General features: G+C 40.5%; 1 protein-coding gene across 2 annotated transcripts in view; it reads left to right on the forward strand.

Moving 5' to 3' along the window:
• The window catches only part of SEMA3D (semaphorin 3D), a 132,841-nt gene that overhangs the window by 100,826 nt on the left and 17,728 nt on the right, over nt 1-14,287 (forward strand). For both annotated transcript variants that reach the window (XM_066182771.1, XM_066182772.1), the window contains exons 12-14: nt 8,328-8,550; nt 11,615-11,703; nt 13,520-13,561. In XM_066182771.1, coding sequence (XP_066038868.1) covers nt 8,328-8,550; nt 11,615-11,703; nt 13,520-13,561 — 354 coding nt within the window. The remainder of the gene's footprint in view (nt 1-8,327; nt 8,551-11,614; nt 11,704-13,519; nt 13,562-14,287) is intronic.

The raw sequence follows: 14,287 nt of genomic DNA on the forward strand, positions 1-14,287 counted from the left end.
ACCATGATATCATGCCTTCGCAATGCTGAGTGGGGAGCAGCAGCAGCAGCCCCTCTCTGCTCATGTCCCTGAGCTGTGGCAGGCTCTGCCTGCCCTCTGCCGTCATCAGAACACCCCTGGACATGGTGACAAGGGACCTCTGGCAGGCCTCACGCCACTGACACTGCAGAACACTCAGCTCTTTAACTTCTCTCTGTGGTACTAAAGTGCAAGTGGAAATAATGGGAATTAAACAGTCAAGGCTTCAAATCTATTTCCATTTGGAAGCTGAAAATAAGAAGAGACAGAAAAAAAAGCATGAAACAGGCAGCCCCGACACAAAGGACGAGTTGAAAACCAAGGGAGCTTTTGCTCTATCTGCTTTAGTAGTTTAAAAAATTGGACTTGAATGTCTGCAGCTGTGCCCAGATAACAAATCCAGTTTTCTTCCAGTCTCTTAGGGTTTCAGTCAGGAAATTATCCATTAATAAAGAAACCAGGGAGGACTTCCTTTAAAGTGTGTTCTGCATTCTGAAGCAGTTTTCATAATACCCTCCCAGAAATCAAAGGCTGCATTTGAACAAGATTTTCAGTGAATTAGGGGGAAGAAAACTTTCTAGTTTATTTACTGAGCTGTAACAATTTCAGTATCACAGCAGCTCATAGTGCCTATTTGGAAATTCTGATGGGGTGCACACGAGTCATACTCATTTCATTGACGGCAAGTAATTGTCATTAAGGTCAGATTTTTAGAGGAATGTCAGTGTTTAAAGATGCAGGTTAACACTCAGTCTGATCTACTGCAGAACACAGGACTGTTAAATGCTAGCCAATGTTGTTTTTCTCTAGGGGAGTGGTTTCTCCCTTCTGACCCCCTGGAGTTTCCTCACCACATAGAATGACCCTTCCTTCCTTCTCTGATCCTATTGGCTATGGTCCAACTACCTTTTCCCTGAGTAGGGGGCTGTATAATGCCTCACCCTTGCCAAGGCAAGAGCAAATGCTTTAAGTGGTCTAGATATCTTACTGATCTGATTTGTCAAAAGATCAAAACAAACATCTGAATGAGCAAAGTAAGAATCTGGAGTCTGAGTCACTTAGCTACAAGAAGAAGCAGCCCAGCAAATTGCTCTTGTCCATTTGAAGAGTTCAGTGTCTGATCTCTTTCTTCTCCAGATCTGAATACAGTCCTGGGCTCTTGAATTCTTTGCGTTGTCTTTTTATTAAATGAGTTCCCTTACAACCCCTCAGATTCTCCTGTAATCATGGAATCTTGGAATCATAGAATCAACTGAGTTGGAAGAGACCCATCTTTATGATGGAGTGCAACTCCTGGCACTGTGCAGGACACCCAAAAGTCACAACATGTACATGAGAACATTGTCCAAACGCTTCTTGAGCTCTGTCAGGCTGATGCTGTGACCAGTTCTTTGGGGAACCTGTTCCAGTGCCCAACCAGCCTTTGTGTGAACAACCTTTTCTAATATGCAGCCTAAACCTCCCCTGACTCAGCTTCATCTTTCTTCATCTTTTTCTCTCTCAGTTGCTTTCTCTTCCTTTCTTCAGTGAAACCCCACTTCCTTTATTTCTTCTGGTATTCCAATGTGCAGGCTGACCAAGATGTGGTGTTGATCCCATTGGGACTTGGCTGTGCCACAGAGAAACACTGCCTGCCAAAAAGCCTCCCTTGTCCTCCCTTCTGATTAGTTTTGCTGCTTAAATAAGCTTGTTCATGAAACATTTAAGGTTGCACAGGTTTCCCTTGTTATTTTTAGACTTATCTTCCCATTTCACTTATCTTTTATGGGACAGACTGCATTCTTTGCTTCTCCAATTCCTCTCTCCTTTGATCTCCCTACTGTAAAATGGGGCAGCTTAATTAAGTGAAATGTTTCAGTTTATGGTTTTGTTTTCCTCAGAAAGCCTCCTACACCTCCTGTTACTTACCAACCTGTTTTCCCCAACATGAATCACCTTCCAGCTCGTAACAGCCTCCTGCAGTGCTGCAAACTTTGTCACCTTTCCTTATGGCAGAGGTCAGCAGGGAATTGCAAATTGCCACCTGCAAAGTCAAGTTCACTCATCCAGCTGGTCTCAGCTCAGTTAGCCTCAGATTAATGCTCAATTTTCTCAGCTTTTTCTATCAACAGCACAGGTGTGTTAAATGGAAAAGCAATACAAAGCGCTCAAGAAAAACACAAGAACAAATCTTGCACAAGCAGTGGGATACAACCATTAAATAAATAATAGGGGACTTAATTTTTTTTTTGTGCTTTTTGTTGTAGGGGAAAAGTGAGTTTGATTCCATTTAAAATTGATGCTGTTTTTCTCCTACAAACCTGATTTGTTCCCCTCACCCCAGCCCTCTTCCAAGCTCACTGAGTAGCTTCAAGGTTATTATGAAAGTCTCCCTACTGATTGTTCAGTCCTCTTGGCACAACTCACTCATCTTGTAGACAGCATTAAGGGTTTTTGTAGACATTGTAGACAAATACAAAGTGGATTGTGCAGTCTGATCTGTCTGGGTCTCTCAGGATCCCAAGTTCCACCTTCAGTGCGTTGGCTGTGTTGGAGGTCCCCATTTAACACAAAAGTGAGAGGATGAAGGTAGTTCCTCTATTTTGTCTGCTTTTTGCTTGATGAATCAGTGATAAGACAGTTTATTTAGAGCCCGGAAGACTTTACACTTACTAGTTTTGGCTAAGATGAGAGGTAATTAACCTATGAAAAGTAAAACACCTTCGACAGGAAGGAGCAAGGAGTTCTCAGGACAAGGGACACCTCCTCAAGGAGGGAAGCCCAGACTAAGACATGTAATTCCCTGATATGGGAGAGGTTTAAGAAATATTTCACTCTTTCATGTTTCATACTGGGTACTTCCAGTACTCACAAGAGTGATTTGCTGGCATGGTTCTCAGTTGTCCTTGTGAAATCCATAAAAAATTCCCAGCCTGGACATTACAAAAGCAAACAGATGCCTACTTCACTCAATATGTTTGATCTACCCTACCCAGTGGGTGCTTGAGTCTCAGTGTTAAGTGGGTCTCAGGATACATGTGACAAGACACTTTTAAACTGAGATTTTCAACACACTGGTAATAGAAACCCTTTTGAAGTTTCCAGGGAACAACATTCTCTTTTCAGTTTTTCAGTAGACATAAGCACTGCTGAACTACAGATGCATCATTAATGAAAAGGGTATGTCTTTACATACCTTATAGCTAGATTCCCAAATAATTGCCACAATTTTAATAGGTGTTAGATCCAGCAGCTCTTACTGGATGGTGTGAAGCACTATCCAGTTTGGCAAATTGGAGGTTTATTTAGGAGCCCAATTTCTGGCACCAGCTTTTGAGAAACTTGGCCGTGTTTCCCACATAATGTTAACACAGTCACACTGTATGTCTCAGCATTGTGTGAGATCCACACATCCAGCACTCTGCTAAGCTGCAAATTTAATAAGACAAGTGAAAATAGGAGAAAAGCTTACATATGTGTGGTGGTGTTAATTTAGTGTGTATTGGCTTTTATTTGAGAAAGATTAGCCTTAATTCACCACCGTGAGACCACATTTGGAAACAAATAACAGGTGAGAGAATAGAAGGCATCTTTGTAGATCACCTGGGATCAGGACTTAGTCCAGACTGATTATTGTCAAACTGAGCTCACACAGAAGGCATTTCAATAAATTTAAGTAGCTATTGATTCTTCAAAAGGTTTATCCCACAGAATTTATACAGCAGTTGAATAGAGATGCCTTTAGCACTTCCAGCTCTTTCTGCTGGGTTTGGGCATTTTTGTTTGTTTGTTTTGGGTGGTTGTCGTGTTTTGTTTTGACCTTCATTTCTTGAACCATATATTTTTATAAAGTTGTCATTCATGGCAGCAAAGGCCTAAGCAACCGCTGAGGAACAGATTATATGTTGAACAAACTTCTTGCAAAATTCTTATCTAGTAGTACTAATTTGACTGATTTAATGTGATTAATTTTGTTTGATATCAGCTATCTAGAAGAAAAGCATCAAATCTGAGCTGCCTGTTTAGAATTCTCTGTCAGAAAGAGAAAGATGGGCACCCCTTACGTGTAGTTCACATGCAGCCAAGATAAGAATCTAGGTCAGGTGAGATGAATCCCACCCTATAACAAAAGCTGAAGGTGCTGAAAGAGCACAGTGATAGTGGTGTGAGAACTCTTATGAGGCCAGATTCTCTTGTAGTCCACATGAAACAGCTCTGCCAACCTATTCCTGTGACATTTGATATAAAAACCAGTATCTTATTGTCCCCAGTGGGAGATGTCACATATCTGAGACAGCATCTGGTGCTGATGATGTGAATAAATGAACTGTGAACTGGGCAGAGAACACCGGTACTGCTGTCATGAGACCTGCAACAGGATGTGAACTCACATTTTCAGACATGAAAGGTTGTTTCATTCACCCACCTGACCATCCTACATCCTACTGATTGCTAGGAAAGGAAGCACAAGCCTACAGGAATTTTTCCGCAGTGATGGGTGGACACAGCTTTAAAAAACTGCCTGAGAACTTTGCCAAAGGGTGGCCAAAATTACTTTCTCATTCCCCTGTTCCATCCATCATGCCACAGTGAGTGATACCTCTGGAAATAACTCCCTTGGCCAAGCATAACAGTCACACTTGCCCAGCTGTTCTTGGTGGTCATGCTGTCTTAGGATAGGGTTCAAAGCCCAGTGAAATAATTGGAAAAGGCCCTGTTGACTGAAGCAGATCTCAGGATCAAACCCTTAGTCCCTATTTCTACCTTAGGGATTACTGTTACAGTTCTATAGTTCCTTATTGTCAGAAATTTTATCTCAGTGTTTTTTAACAAGTGATGTCGCTGCTCTCATCTTCCTCTGATGATGGCTTTTTGGCAAAAATCTAGGAGGTCTTTAGGACTGAAGGGACTACTCCCATCTTTCACATAGAAATGGGCTTCTGGAATTGAGTTGGTAATAGGTGAGCAGTCAGCACATTTTCAGTAAATGCAGATGGTCACTCTGAGTAATGAGTGAGAATATGAATCGAAGAAAAGGGACATAAGGGAAAAATCGAAAGGTTTCCCCTCATGGCGGACCACAGTCTGATTTTCCCCACAGAAAAGGGGAAAATCAACCTGTGGTCTGCCATGAGGGGGAAGAGAGTTACGGCATGGTTGGGAAGTTGAAGAAGAGCATTTATTTCTCATCCTTTATAAAATAAATTAATGTAAAACTCTGATTCAAAGACAATTAAAGTTATCACATGTTTATTTATCCCAAAAAACTTCTGTTCGTCACTGCTAAAGGAAACATACTTTTTTAATCCCAAAGTCTATTTTTGGTCCCAAAGTCAATATTTCTTTGTGAAATTATTTGAAATTATTCTACTGATATTGTTATCTTCAAAAGCCAAGCTCTGAATACAGCCCACCTCAAGGATGTAACTTTGCAGAGACTTTGTGAAAGCACAGCAGAAAACCAGAATGTGGGAGATGATACACAGCAAGCCAGAGGGTAAAGTTCTTACAGGACTGTGACACAAAGCCCCTAAGGGATAGCTCCCTGCAATATGTATTTCCAGTGGAACTGATTTTTTTTTCTAACTGAATTTTCCTTTTCTTCTTTCTTATTTTTATTCAACTGTATCTTCAAGAAATGTCTTTTGAGTGGTTATCACAGGACAATACAATCTGTTTTTTTCTTTTTCTTGTCTGTTCTTTCACAGCCATAAATCAAAGTGTACAATGAAACAAAAATGACTAAATGGAATAAATGGAATTTATCTTAATTCAAATTGGCAAAGGTTTGCTGTCCATGGGGAAAGTGTCAAGAGCTATTAGGTGGTCCAGGGGCTCAAGATGTTTTTTCAGTAAACTATTTCAGATCCATTATGAAGATGGGGATGCAGAGGCTTAACTCACAGATTGAAACAACACTAAGCAAGTGGACACTCTTACAAAGTCTGTTAGCTCTCTAGATAGCCATCAAATTCAGTTCAAGCAAGGAATGGAAATAGGCTGCAGACTCTTAAATCACTGGGGCTGTAGGTCTGTTAACTAAAATCAGAGGTCAGGTTCAAGGCAGACCACTAGTGATCCTTTTGTTTGATGTTAAGATGGGCTTTGCCGTAGTTTAGGTGTGGTCCAAGTGGCACCTTTCCCGTGGCAGTGCTGTGGCAGTGTTTGGGGTCTAAGGTAGGCCAGGAACTGACCCCAACAGAAATGTCAGATATGGCCATAGATGTGGGTGTGTAACATCAGCTGGTCTGGGCTTTGCTGGTCTGTTTCGTTTCTGAATATACAGGTAGTATCAGATACTTCCGTGAAGCTTTTCCCTCAGGCAGAAATTTGCCTTTAGTTGCTATTCTACCTTACATAGTGGAAGAAATCCTAACCACAAGCCCTTAACTGTCACCATAGATTCAACACATGTCAAACTGGATAGTTGGGAATGTGAGCTAAAGTCTTATCTGTCAAAAATTGTAATGAAGGAGGACTTTAGAGTAACTTCACCACAAATCTTAACTTTCTCTTGATAGAACACGAAGGTATTACTGGATCACATTTCTTTCTTCACAGGCTGTGTTAGAGCTCCACCTGGCAGTAAACACAGGGATTACTTTGTCAAAAACTATTAAAAAAGAAGCAATGAATAATTCATATGTGAAAGGTTGTCACCAACTGGACTAATGTGTCCACTTCATCTTATCCAGAATTTTAGTTCCCCAGTAACACATCTAGATGTCTCCAAATTCAAAACAGAAGTTTTCTCAGGCTTGGATTCGAGACTAATTGTAAAAGAAGGAACAGAAAAGAGATGCAAACAGCTGTGAGAAAGCAAGCAGAGACAGGTGATGAGAGATTATGGGTCACCAAAATGAACCACCTTGCACATTTGTACTTGGGCTTACCCCGAAAGGCACAAAAGGGAAAAATCTGATGGACGTTGAAGAGGTAGGTTTGTGGGTGGTCTTCAGGGAAGATGTGTTGGAACCAACTTTGTGTAAGCTAAGGAAACAGGTGGAGTGACCAGTTTGTCAGTGGGGGTCTAATAGAGATGGGAGAGAACCTCAGCATGGGGAAGTGTCTGAAGGACCAGAACAGGATGAGGCTGTGCTTTTAAAAGCTAGAGAAAAGGAGGCTGCAGCAGCTGAAAAGAGTGTCAGCTCAGTGAATGAGTCAATTTTGAGAAATAATGAGCCACAGGGATTGTCTGGCATCTGAAGAAAATACCTTTTTTATAGAAAAAAATACGGGTGATGTGTAGCAAGTACAGTTCACTGAAAATGAATTGATTTCAGGCCATATACAGGGAAAAGCTATGGCCTCTGATTTCGGGCCAAAGGCAGAAACTCGGGGAGAAATTCAGGTATGGAAAGAGGAACAGAAGCACTAAAAGTAGAAAAACCTTGAGATGCTGCACTCAAAGTACATGCGCTCCTCCCGCAGCAGCCACGGGAGGGCAGCCCCGGCTTGCTGATGGCAGCCCCTGCTCTGGGACCTGCTCTGCAGATTTAACTGTGCTACCTGCTGTGCCCTGAAGTGAATCCTACAGAGCACGACAGGTCTTTCCTCTGGTCTCCCTCTCCTTGTCTGTGTAAAATACCAAACGTGGTATTGGCTGTGAGTGTGTCAGGGAACAAGGAGGCAGAATTCTCTGCACCCATACTGAGCCCATAATAGGAATTTCTCTGGTTTTAAAGCAATTCTCTCGAAAAACGAGGTCTTGGTGGCCAAGTGGTGCTTTGGGACAAGAAGAAACACTGAAAAACATGATTCTTTTGTTGGATTATATTCTTTTCTGACCCAGAGATGTGGCAACAGAGAGATGTTTTAAAAATTTTTATTCCATTTTCAGTCTCGTGAAGGGTGAGACAATACAGATGTTACAGTTCACGCCATCACAGTCAGAAGCCAACTCTTTCCTAATTACAATATACTTTAAGTATTTCTTGGCCTATCACCTTTTACTGCACAATGCCATTGATGCCTTAAAGCCAGTCATCTAAAGTCACCCCTCGTGGGTCTTACTACAATGCAGTTTTCATAGTTCTATTTCTCCAAAGTATCTAGCTTTATTTGCAAGGCCATGATTTGAAACTTGTTTCTGGTTCCATTTCTCTCTCAGCAATGTCTGTCTTATTCCATGGCATTTCTAAGTCAGCATTTTCTATTTCGATGTTTGCATGCAGATACATACTGTGTGAGACTTCTGTCAGGCTTTGAAAATTCTCAGCAAATCCATTTCCCACAATTACTGTCTTTACAAATGTTATTATGGAAAACTTGACTTCTACTTGTACTTCTTTCCTAAAATTCCCCTCACCTTCTTGTTCTCTCTCATTCAGTGTCCAAGCAAGACCTACGATCCACTCATTAAGTCTACCAGAGACTTCCCTGATGAGGTAATTAGCTTCATCAGGCGGCACCCCCTGATGTACAAGTCGGTTTACCCGGTGACGGGAGCCCCGGTGTTCACGCGGATCAACGTGGACTATCGCCTCACTCAGATTGTGGTGGACCATGTCATGGCAGAGGATGGGCAGTATGATGTCATTTTCCTAGGAACAGGTATGAGGGAGAGCTTCCAGTGTCATTCTGCCCAAACCCCATCCTTTCAGAGCACCTTTAGTCCAGTAGGTGCTGAGTAAATCTGAATAAAACCCTAGATTAACATCTTTTTTTCCTATGCATACAGCTCATACAGCTTCAGGAATCATATAGGTGCTCCTGGTTCTGGTCCAGATCTCCATGCAAGTGCTTAAATTAAATTAATTTGTTAGTTCAAGATATTACTGCTGTTGGGATTTTAGTGTCTTCTGCTGCCTAGGTGATAAACCATTTAGGGGTCAGAGTACCTGAACCTTCTTACCCTCCAAGTACTACTCAGTACCTGTCTTTACATTACATGGTAGTCTCACTTCCTGCTGAAAGCACATCAATAAAACCATTAAGAGAAATTACCTTGATAGCTTCAAGGAGTACTTCCTATTATTGGTAGTGACATGGTGCTTCAGCATTTTATCTCAGGAAATGCTGAACAGTTACAAAGGATACCAAATTGAGCCGAAGGCAACAATTCCACTCAACTAATTTTAAAGGTATAAATTAGCAACCAATAATAGCTGCAGTGATAGCTCCAAACGTGACAGCCAGGATTGAACAGAGAGAGGTTAAGCTATTCTGTCAGGGAAAAAAACTGCTTTGCCATTTTTCTATGGATAATTATGTATCTATTTACATTTTTATAATAGATAAATGCCTTAAGGAAAATTCCTGGTTTTCCCACAGTAATTAAATTTAGAATCACTGGATGAATCACCCTACAGCAAGGTATGCTAAGGAATATGAATACACCTATTCATAACATTTCTGAAGTAATAATCTACCACATTACTCCACTGGGGTTTTTTGTTCTTACTCCATAATTCAACATTCTCTCACTCTCATTCTGTATAGGCCTTATAAAGCACTTTTCAATGGTAGATGTAAGTGCTCTAGTAAGGAGGTCATTGCCATTATCCCCATCTCAGAGATGGTGAAACTGAGGTGTACATAGAGGTGGCAAGGTTTATCCAAGTGCAGTGGATGAGCTACTGCCATGAGCTGCAGGGAAATTAAGATTTCAGTTTGAATCCTACCTCAGTGCTATTGGATTGCCCAGCATTTTATCTGGCCTATGAGCAAATTTTGTCATATAGCATGATTTGTTACGTGTGGATATTCTGAAGTAATTTGAGGATAGGAGTGAATTGTCAGAGAGCATCATCTCTTGTAACATGTGGGTTGTCTCAGCCTTGAAGAGTTTTCAATCTGTGTTATCCCACTCAGGAGTCTAGAGATAGTCTGTCTCTCAGAACTTTTATGTCTTCAAGCAGAATTGGTTTCACAACCTTTGTCTTCCAAAACAAGACAATGTCACAGACCCTCTGTGATCCCAAGTTAGTACAGTGGTGTCAGAAAAAAAAGCACGATTTCATTAAAAAAGATCATTAAAGTGTTGTTTTCTCCCCTGCTGGCTGAGAAGGCTGGGGATGAGCTTTAGGCATGATGATGAAAAATGCTTGTTGCTTTCTGAGAGCAATATTAACATGGTCAACAGAGTAAAAGGAACTTATTCCCAAAGTGTATGATGCCCAGGATTTGGGAGTGCTTACTGCAACTTACTTACCTTCTCAGACAGTTGAATTTCAAATTGCTTTTTCTCACTCAGAAAAGTGAGTTCACTTGTAAAAATGTACAAAATATTCTTTTAGTGGCTGTAGAGGCTGCTTTCAGATGTTTTCTGTTCTCCATTTTAAAGTTTTTCATAGAATTAAAATTATATTGAGAGACCAGCAGTTGAATACTCTGAGCTTAACTGTTCCTACCTGCCACTAAGACCAACACTTGAAGTCTAAGTAGTCAGGTTTAGAGGTGTCAAGGCCAGCAAGTACCATGCAGTCACTAGATGGCACTCCACAATATGCAGACATTTATTTTTCTGCAGTGCCTTCCTTAAAAGTGAGTTTTCTTTTCTGTAAGTGCATGGTTTTGTTCTGTTTTATCTTCTAAACTCATTGTAAGGAAAGAAACGAGCTCAAAGATAAAATTTAAATTATATAGAGAGACTGAGTAAGGATATAACAAATAACTCAGGAGATCTGAGCAGCAGCAGATCAGTAGCTTATTATATGTTTGAATGTACACCACCAACTTGTGCATGTGCAGGCTTTGGCAATTATGTCAAACAAACTCTGAAAAAAAAGCTCTAATTCATATGGCAAACCGTAATAATTTGGCTTTGATTGGTAATATGAACTTCAGTAGTTTGGGAAAAGAAGAATGAAAATCTCATTCTTTCCCTTATAGTGTATTATTTTGCATTATTTCAGTGCTGTGTGTAGAGCTTAGGACTAAGCTGCACTGTGTCATTCCCACATCCCAGCACCCAACTTGCTTTGCCAGAGCAATTTTTGAGTTCTTTTTAAGGCCATTCAAGGTTCACTAATGTGTAATGGTCTGACATGAAATGAGCAGCTATTTTTTTCACCAAGCAGGAATTCAGATTAAAACTGATGAATAGATTTAACTTTAAAAATTTCTCTAGATGACTCCAAAGAAGTAATTATGCTGAATTAAGGGGTCCTTTTTTTTAAAGAAAAATCCTTGTATAAAAAAATTTTAAAAGTGCATTGCCCAACTCCTTGCATTAAAATGAAGCTTACTTCTGATTAAGGAGCTATACTGGAAGCAAATGGATTCTATAAAAAATAGGTAATATTTTTCTGCCAATTTAGTCCCTTGAGCTGACTCTCTCTGGGGTCAGATGGACGCCAGTTCTAGCTCAGAAATGTGCAGAAACTTGTAGCTGGCAACATGGATATGCTGGTCTGTGTTTGTGTGTTTGTGTAGCAGGAGAGCTGAACCATGGCAGGAGCAGCCTGTGACTGTGTTGGCTCAGCCATTCAGTGAAACCATAAATGCACTGTATGGAGAGAGCTCTGCAGGCAGCAGTGGATGCAGTGGGGATAGATGTGGTAGGAAAGGAACATCCCTCATGGATTAGCTTTATCTACAGGGCAGGAGATGGCGTGGCCCATCCATATTGAAACATACCCGTGGGTTTTATTTACATGAGGCGCATTTGTTTCAGATGTAGGCACAGTCCTGAAGGTTGTGAGTATCACAAAGGAGAAGTGGACCAAGGAGGAGGTGGTCCTGGAAGAGCTGCAGATATTCAAGGTAAGCATTAATAGTCACAACATCAATTAAATATTATTTAGGGGACTTTGTGGCCCAAACTGGCTTTGTCTGTCTGGTTGTTTGTTTACTGGAACTCATTCACGTTTCCAGAGGGACACTATGTAAATTTTTAAATGCCTTGGTATTCTTTGGGCAAGTCAATTGAAAAACGTCCAAAACCAAGCAGACCGTGATTTTTCAAACTCGTAGAAAGTCTCATTTAGCCTGCTTTGTTCTAGTTTAAAATCTTATCATGAGCCCATATTTTTTTATTATTTATACATATTAAACCAGTAGTATTGTATTTTTAATGTCAAATTTTCTATGGCCCAATTGACATTGGCAGTTGGGTACAATCATGTTTTTTAAAGGACAAGCACACAGAATTCCGTGGGTGCAGAGAAATCCTTTATAATAGCAACATTGGGAGTTGGAAATGTAAGAAAAATAAAAAGTAAGATAGTTTGATTATCAGTATGCTTTAATATATTGATGAAGGCTGACCCGGTATTTTTGACCATTTTGATTTGGTTATTCTGTAACTGGAACCCTGCTAACACCAATGACTTCTTCATAAATACAGCTTGTAAAAAGCCCAAGATTCTTTTTGTTGCACAGCCACAATTTCTGATTAACTTCAGTGCTGGTAAAGGAGCTGACATCAACATACTTTTACATCAGAAAAATGGAAACCTTTTTCTTCCCTATTGATTTTCTTTTCCATTTTTTAGTTTCTTCTTAGTTCTTTGTATTCTCACTTTGCTTTCTTCTCATACTGCACAGCTCTTCTTCAGTTTTCACTTTGCTTTTCCATCAAAGTTCATCTGCATCCATGGCATTTTGATTACTTTCTCACACATCCTCTCCCCTATGTGCTGTACAGCCCAAATTGTTGACCACACTGAAGAAATTAATTTAGGACTTTTCCAGGTGTAGGCACAGGATCATTAACAATTATTTCAAAGAGTTCATATCTTCATGAATTTTTGACATGTCATGTGTATGATGAAACTTTGATTTAAAGGATCTCTATGTCTTCTGCCCACTGTCTCGGGCACCAATTATAAATATCACTATAAAATACTAAGACTGCTCAGTGGCCTGCCAAATAATGAGCAGTTCCAGTATGTGCACCAATTTGCTGCATTCTTAAAACATAACGTCAAGGGAAAATGTGCTATATCATATTTAAAACAAAAAAGCGGTCATTTTTTTTCTACTCAGCAGACATTCCTTCACATTTTTATTGGTAACATTTATAACTGCTACCTCTATGTTTTTGAATCCAGAAAATTGAAGGGGTAATGGCTGAAAAAATATGCTTTGTTTCCTCAAGCTGCATTAATATTAAACAATAGGCTTAGATTAATCTTCTGTTGGGCGATAGATAATACTCTGAGCTCTGCGCTGTTCTTAAATCAGTCACAGGCAAAAATTTCACTGTCTCTCATAGCCATGAAATACAGCCTGGTGCAGAGATCTGCCTATGTATCCCTTAAATGGCAACTAAGCCTTTCAAATAGTGCTTAATATGAACTAAAGTTGATGTGAAGGCTCATTGCCTAGGATGGGGTAGATAGCAAACTCTGGGAATTAAAGCTAATTCCCTCCTTCTAGCTGGGGAAATTTATGGGAGTTTTTTTTGGAAGCATGAATTTCTTGATTTTCTGGTTTTGTTGGGGTTTTTTTCATATTTGTTTAAGCCATGCAAATGAAACTGTAACTTTATTTGCTTATTGTATGTTAGGTTTTGCTCTCTTTTTCACTAAGAGCAGGCAATTTGTAAACTAAAACACCTTGTTATTTTATTTTTTAGCATCCTTCAGTTATCTCAACCATGGAGATTTCTCAGAAACAGGTAATCATAATCTTGTTTAACTACTGGAGGATATGGAGTACACTGAACACCTATTTTCAGGAGATGCCTGTTGCTTGGTGGCCAAGCTTTCCATGGGTGGCTCTTAAAATGTAACTGGAAGGAAGGAGATATGTTTGAAATTGTTTGCCTGCCTAATTCCTATTTGCTTACAAACAGTAATTTGTGTACCCAGGCTGGTAATTATTCAGAGAAACAAGCCTTTAGTCATATGGTAGTGGGATTTGTAAGTGAAGCCAATGCACATTCTTTTTCCAGCCTCCAGAAATACTTGTCTCTTTACAATCCAGTAATAAATTGTTATTACTATTTTTGTTTTTATTTTTATTAGTAGTCAGGAGAGATCAGGGCCTCTCTCTGCTAAAATTCGTGTGCACACAAGCAGTCCCCCTCCTCTAAAACTGCAGCCTGAGTCTGGGTGGTCCAACCCTGGCAGCACAGGGGCCGGTCCCAGTGCAGTATCTCCTGATGGGAAACGGTTTTATGGCAGCCCCAAACTCTGTGATGGCTCCGTGCATGTTCAGGAGGCAGCATGACACCAGAGCCACCCCTCCCTGACCCGCAGAAGTGGCCAGAGCAGCTCTGGCACAGCACGGCTCACACGGGAGGAGGTATTTTGCCTTTCAGGCACGCACAGCACAGCTGGGTCCCATCTCCCATGAAAAAAGGTGGCAGGCCAGATGGAAGTGTTGCATGAGCCAACTCCAA

Source organism: Chamaea fasciata, unplaced genomic scaffold (assembly GCF_029207755.1).
Source record: "Chamaea fasciata isolate MVZ Bird 193981 ecotype frontalis unplaced genomic scaffold, bChaFas1.0.hap1 SCAF_5, whole genome shotgun sequence".
Lineage (NCBI taxonomy): Eukaryota > Metazoa > Chordata > Aves > Passeriformes > Sylviidae > Chamaea > Chamaea fasciata.